At 42.5% G+C, this 7500-nt stretch overlaps 1 protein-coding gene across 1 annotated transcript; it reads right to left on the bottom strand.

Moving 5' to 3' along the window:
* Positions 1-532: 532 nt before the first annotated feature.
* On the bottom strand, positions 533-1560 carry LOC123507939. The gene has a single exon (XM_045261297.1). The coding sequence runs from the start codon at positions 1503-1505 to the stop codon at positions 585-587; it is 921 nt and encodes a 306-aa protein (XP_045117232.1). The 5' UTR covers positions 1506-1560; the 3' UTR covers positions 533-584.
* Positions 1561-7500: the final 5940 nt, after the last annotated feature.

Raw genomic sequence — 7500 nt, 5'->3', positions numbered from 1 at the left:
TACTTTATTTCTTATTTCTTCATATTTTGAATTTTGATGTGGGTATTTGACAATGTGGACATCCAAGCGAGAGGGTATAAGGGGCGGAGTAGCAGCTAGGCAGCGCAGTGTGGTGGCGACAGCTATACAACGCGGCGCCTTCTTGCTGCGGCAGGCCTGAGACGGAATGATTGCGACTGCGGCTTGGTTCTTGTCAACAGTGGAACCAGGTTTGAGTGAAAGAGAATAGTGAATTCAAGCAATCCGCAAGGTCACCTCGGAGGCTCGGATCAACCTCTGATTGCTCCGTGTCTGGGCCAATCCTGTCATGAATAGCTAACTGGTCATGTAGACCCTCCTCTCGCGACATCTTGTACTCTCTGCAGTACTGCCAACGCGCAGCGCTGCCAAGGTGTATCTTCACTGTCCCCACCTCGGCTGTATATATATATATATATATATATATATATATATATATATATATATATATATATATATATATATATATATATTCATTCTTTTATTTTTTACATTGATATGAGAGAACCTGAGGTAGTTACCATGTAAAGGAATAGACAAATTGACATGAATAACAAAAGTGCCATCTAATCCATTGTCTTGACAGTGTCGTTGAACTCTGTGGTCATCCTTTCAGACAACTTTACAACATTCTCCTTTGTGATGTATTCCGAGGAATAAATCAACTGTGACTGCACCCAGGTTTTGAATCCAAAGATTCCACATGTCAGCTTATATTCAAGATCTTTAAGAGAAGTGTAGAAATGGAAGTGAGACATCTGGACATGCTTCCCATTACCAATAGTTATGATCGTTGGTGACCATGTGTTGGTAAACACCATGTCATATATTGTATTTTTTTCCACGCTCTGGAGCATTGGTTTCAGCATGGTGTCCAATACATAGTCCTCCACAGGACCCATCTTCTTGATGTGCTCACGGAACTTGGTGTCGATGTCCACGACATGCTTCCAGAAGTTGTTCCTGGCGTCCCAAGGCGTGGCCATTTCCAGAGTCATGGGCATGCCATGGAAGGCCCACACCATGGAAGTCACGTTACTCATGTAGCGGCGAGTGTTGATGGGATGAAGTGTAGAGATATTATAGGAGTTTCGCACAATGCCAGCCTCGCGCACCAGCTCCATCAGCGCCACCCTCATCACCCCGATGAAGCCTGAATTGAAGGTGACCTTGTGCGCCTTGCACTTTGCTCTAAACACCTGCAATAGTTTGTGGTCCAGGATTTCTGGCTTTGAAATATTAATCTCTGGAGGAGGTCCTTTTGGCTCCCTAATGGCCTCAATGATGAGAGGAACTCTTGTCAATATCTTATGACGCTCTTCCAGCAGTTCTTTTAGCCTGTTTTTGTCATTCTCTAAGGATGCCTTAATCTTGGCCTCTGCTGCCCTGACCTTACTTCGATCACGAAACTCACCAATCTGACTATCGTCAACAAGAGCACTGTCCAACAGGCTATCCAGGGTTTTGAAGATCTGCGAGATCACCATGTTACATAAGCCGTCGTAGACCGCGTGGTGCCTATCTATAACCAGATGGTACTGATGTGGGAAGGCCTTCTTCACCTGAGGCAACTTACAGGGCTCATCAGGCGGGCAAACCACCACCGTGCCCGCCACAGCGGACCCTCGGCCGTGTTGTAAGCAGAATGTGACGTGATCTTGGTTATTATCTCTACGTTGCCACCTTCCATGACCTGCCAAGAGCAATACAAATGATTCTTGCAAGTGTGAAACCAAAATTTCTTATGCAAACCAATGCATGAAAACTCGAAAGACTTGAGAGAAATGAAACTCATACTAAAGCTTCACAGAATTTCACAAAAAACAAATTAAACATATGTTGACACACTAGGGATGCAGATAAATGCTTGGCTTTACCAACCCCTCGCTCATTACCTGAAAGTCAATCTTAGGTGTGTCCATGTCAGCAACCCACAGCTCTCCATCTCGCTCCCGGAAACAGATCCTCAGTGCCTCCACCTTCCTGTGTGAGGCATGAGGGCAAGGCACTACTCTTATGTAGCACTGAAAACAAAATGGAATATTAAGTAAGGAATATCAATCCATACAAGCTAAATAAAATTATTCGTATATTGGGGAGAGTCACCCAAAAGTAAAATATTTAGATAAATAAATTATATATATTGTTACGACCACAACATGCTCTTTCTCAGTAACTGCCTCAACTAGGCTAGCTCTCCCCGGACTTTTACACCCTTAGTCTTGAACAGGGCTTTTATCGATGCTGGCAAGAGCCTGTAGCCTCTTGTAGCCTTCTATATTGGCTGTAATCCAGGCTCTGCCCAACTTTTCGGCTATCGACACACTTGGTTAGCCTTACTGAGTTACCACCCACATGTCTCAGCTTAGTGTATGTCGTACTTGCAAATTGCACGATCTTGTTGCGTCCCTAATCTTCAAGAGTAGTTTTTGGAGTTCAAAGGAACACATTTAAGTTTTTCATAAAGTTTACTTAATTAATTATGTTATTTTACATACATTTATTCCTTACAATCTTCCGATAACAACGAATAAAAGCGAAAATTTGATCTCTGTAGTCACTCGAATTCCGCCATCAAACATCTCAGATTATGTCACATTATACCACCCTGGGCTACACATAACCAATCTTTCTATGTCAAAATATAACACCAACTACTTAATCTGACTGCCTATCTTGATCCTTTCTGGTCTGACAACTCTGTCGCCTTCTCCCATTTCTGTCTCTTATACCTCATAATATACACACAATGAGCGTCATTTCGCTCCAACAAAGATTCCGGTGCTTTAGGATTTATTTTCCAATATTTTAATCATAAGGTTACTATTCCTATAACTTTGAATAAGGTTAATTTTCCAGTAACTATATTTATCTCGTAAACTTCATTAATAACATTCATTTTCCTTTAACTTTCAATAAAGTTCATTCTCGCATAATCTTAGTAATCCCATCTAATCAGAAACAAGGGCTGTGTTCCCTATGGTTTGCCACTGTCCGCCTCGTCTATATCATTTGCTTGTGGTGACCTCTGCTTGCCTTTTTATTTTTTTTCATACCATGTGGACTTTTCACGGGAATTTATGGGTTAAAGGGGGTACTTTATGTGGTACCTCCTGTCTCAAAGCCCACCCGCTAGGAAACCATTGCCCCGAGTGAGGAAGCCCAACCTATACTCGGACGGTGGACAGGATTCGAACCCGTGCGCTTGGAGACCCCTCGGACCCCAAAGCACGCATGGTTCCACTGTACCACGGCGGCCTTGTATCTACTACGAGTAGTATGTGATACCCATCTAGGTATCTCTTCTTGTAATCTACTTTTACTCTCCGGCTCTGTTAGTCTTGTAATGACTCATTGTCACTTGTTGTTCTCAGTGGTCACAGGTTCTCTCTTATCTATCAAATTAATGATAACTTTCTTTCATGTTTTTCATTTATTCTTTTGTTTCCTACTTTTTTTCTTCATTTCTTCATTTTTGTTACCTTCTTACGTGTTTTCCTTCTTGATTTTCGAATACACTCATTTCTATAATACTCTGAGGTCACCACTCTGTTTAACCCACTAACAGAGAAGAAATATTACTATCTACATTAAACACACTTCACTAAAAAGGAATTATCAACAACGAAGATTGTAACTTAATATAAACTACCGCCCTCTTGAGAACGACAAACTACCCACGTTCATACTATGTTACAGCTCTCTAGTTGATTAATGTTATTTATAATTTTCTAGATAACAAGACCAGCACCCTAAACACCATGGAATCACCAAGAAAATAGACGAGTCTGCCCAACCTACGGTGAATATCCTCTGGTTCCGAAGCTTAGTTAAGCTGAAGAGGACCTGTGTCATTTTAAACCCAGCACTTCTACTAAGGCCGCTTTCCCACTCGCCCTCGACACACAATAACCTCCTCTGCTGACCACGTGCACCTCAAAAGCCTGGGAATTCCCGCTTCTGTTTCCTTATGCCAGGGCTTCTCTTTGTTCCCTTGTGATCTGAGAGAACTCTTTATTCTACTCGGCGGGGACCTACCTCCTCACAATCAAAGATATATCTATATTTACTCTACCTGGTTTTGCAATAGTCACATGCACCCCTCCTCTTGGACGTCTACTCGAGAATAAAGCGAGACGCTCCCCTCTCTGCTACATGTTGCAGAGAGAGAGGGGAACGGGAAACAACCCCTCCCCTCTTGTCTGTCCACCTTCAACAACTCAAAAGAACAACAACTTGCAAAATTTCCCAACAGCATTCATATATAGAAGAACATATATGGAAAAATACAAACTATACTGAACCTTTGCTCCACTATCGGGCAATAAGGTGTATGATTCTCGAAACAAAGTAAAGAAGGAAAGGTGATGAATTTGATTAATGAATGACAACTTCTTAGCACGCATTAGGCGGCCGCATAGTAAGAAGCTACACGTTTTTTTTTTTTTTTTTAAATTTTGTAATTATCATATATATATATATATATATATATATATATATATATATATATATATATATATATATATATATATATATATATATATATATATATATATATATATATATATATATATATATATATATATATAGTACGTATGTTACGGACCGCCCGTAACATACTCCACTACCATCACCTCCTCCGCTTGCTACCTCGTTCGCCACCTCTCCACCTCCGCTTCCACGTCACCGTCTCATGAACCTTCCACGCCACCGTCTCATGAACCCTCCACGTCACCGTCTCATGAAGCCCCGCTACTGTCCCGAAGTTGAATTCACGCGGCCCCATTCGACTCCAGCGGAAGTGTTAAGCAAGCTCCCCTGACTTCTGGAAGTTAGTCGAGGTCAAGGCCTCAATCAGTGAACACAACGCCTCTTGGACTACCGTGGGATCTACCTCACCCAGCACTTCACCACTGCGACACCTCATAAGTATCACTTCCCCTCGTCCGTGTTTTCCACATTGCCTCCATATAGGATTACTATTATTGTTAGGTATTAAGTTGGGTTCTTTGTTATATTTATTTATGTGTTATATGTATATGTGTATGTCAGTTTCATGTGTTTCATGTTATATCTATATGTGTATGTCAGTTACATTATTGGGTTATTAAATAGCTTCTTAAGTGCCCCCCTTTGCATTTCCTCACCAGTTGAACCTGCAGTGTTTTTTTTTTATTGTTATTGTTCACCGGCTCCCCGATGCCAATCTTACCCGTTTAACCGGTGAACGTAACAATGGATTGAATGGAAAAAAGTTCTCTTAGTCCATCTCAACCCGTCACTGTTATGCTGGTGGCTACACACGACAATTACTCGAAGAAATAAAAATGTGTCTCTCATGTTAGGATTAAGGAAAACCATTTGTATTCATTCGTTGCCTGGAAATTTTTTTTCTACTTATCAACTTGACAAATCTTCAAAAGCAGGAGTGGGGAACCTCCGGGCCTCCGGGACGTATACGGCCCGTAGAGTCACATTATCAAGTTCACAACACTTCAGAAATGCTGCTTCATAAAATGAAAAGCATCATGAATGAATAATATATATATATATATATATATATATATATATATATATATATATATATATATATATATATTCATAATATGTACTGGGCTACTTGTCATATAAATTAAGTTAGTTATTAATGAACTCAGAATGTGACAGCGCCATAATCTTCAATACATATAATAAATTAGTAATAAATATAGCAATGACACCTTATGAGTTTGTATGTCTGGTACCGCTCCGAGCGTTTATTAAGAAAAATGTATCGGACCAGCAAACAGCTAAAACCCATGACATCGACATGTGTCACTTTCTCATGGCCCCTCCGGTGGGCTGGCGTGACGCGGTCAAAACATGATCATTGCGCATACGCCAGGTCTGGCATTTTGGGGGCCTGCGGACACCAAGTTATCAGTCGGTCACGCTGGTGATTATTCACCTCAACCTTGTGAGGGGCACCGCTTTATTTCCCCTTTAATTTATTATTTCGTGTTGTAAGGCGGCCCCAGCACGGGCCTCTGCTGTTCCGCAGTGCAGCCACCCTCCCCCTCTCTGTTCCTGCCATCTCACTGGGCCTGGCAGAAAACGCCAGTACCTAGCCAGTCTTTAGCAGAGATAGACACGCGCTCTCTTGGTTTTCTGGCACAGTGTTGAGACGTGTGGCTAGGCTGTTCTGGGTGCTCAACAGTCTCGGTCTGGGAGTTGTGCCCTCCTTTTGGAGTAGCTGGTTTGGCCGTGACGGTGTGGAGCAACGGGTTTGTTGTTCCAGGGAAAGTGTAGCGGATTTGGCTGCATTTTACCGGGTTTTGTGTTCGTCTCCTCCTGTGGAGTGACGACGCGAAGGGACTACTCTACCGTCCCGCTTGTCGCTATTTAGGTGGCTGTGGTCACCAGTGTGGTTTGGTGGGCGGCTGTGTGCCTCCACTTTTCTTTTGTGTAGTTTCTGTAGTATATTGAATATAATGGCCTTAGCCACACACACTGGTTGTCTGGTGGGAAGCTTCATGTTGTCTCCCAGTCGGTGTGCAGTCATCGTCTGCACGACCTGCGTGGCTAGTTATCACCCGGAGTTGGTAGTTGGGCTTGTGTATACCACCGGATGTGGAATACGCACCGTGTCTTGTAGTAAGGCCTAGGCACGTGGAGTCAGTCTTGACAGGTGCTGGCAAGCATCTGTTGCATTAAATAATATAGTAATATACACCACGCGTCTTGTCCCAGTCTGTGGGCACTTACAGCCTGGGTTCAAGACGTGTGCCAGAGGTGTCTGTCTTCCTTCAATAAGCCAGTCATCTATTATGTTGTGGTGAGAGGCAATACTCCCGTAGAGAAGTACTCCCGTAGAGAAGTGGGTGGAATTGTCCTTGTGGGCGGTTTCTCTGCGGAGTATTAATGCTTCGCCCGTAACACATAACTTATACACTATCTATAATTTCTACTTGGTTTGCTATCAGGAGAAGGAGTTGCTAAGGAGATTCCCTAGCAGTGGGGGAAGTTATACACTGCTGGCGACCTCTATTTCTGTAGTATTATTTGTTTACTACTAGGGGCTGGGTGTGCAAGGCTCAGGGAAGAGATTGGTACATGCTGGCATCATTACTAGACCCTTATTAGGCTACGAGTGAGCGGAGTATCTCGTCGCCTCTCTGGACTGTTGTGACGCCGTGTGGGGACGGCAGTCTGGTATGAGCTTGCACTCTTTCAGCAGAAAGAACCTGAGTGTTACGACTGCTGTGAAATATAGTGTTGGGGACCCTGTAGAGCGTCATACTTCCCGGTGAGCAGACGTAACATAATAATCTCAATAAGTTCTATTAGAAGCAATTTAGTTTTTCATCGAACCATGTAGTGAAATATCAGGATTTATAAAAGTTTGGCATTTAAATCATTCTTAGTTTGACAGTAAATACCATTTACTGTCAAACTAAAAATAGTGAAGTAAGTTGAAAATGTGAAAAAATACTAGTAATTTTA

The sequence above is a fragment of the Portunus trituberculatus genome, chromosome 23 (assembly GCF_017591435.1).
Source record: "Portunus trituberculatus isolate SZX2019 chromosome 23, ASM1759143v1, whole genome shotgun sequence".
NCBI classification, from domain to species: domain Eukaryota; kingdom Metazoa; phylum Arthropoda; class Malacostraca; order Decapoda; family Portunidae; genus Portunus; species Portunus trituberculatus.
This window is presented reverse-complemented; position numbering and strand designations above follow the sequence as displayed.

What these genes read in the sequence shown, in the direction of transcription:
- LOC123507939 (XM_045261297.1), bottom strand. Translation starts at nt 1,505, where the DNA reads ATGGTGATCTCGCAGATCTTCAAAACCCTGGATAGCCTGTTGGACAGT.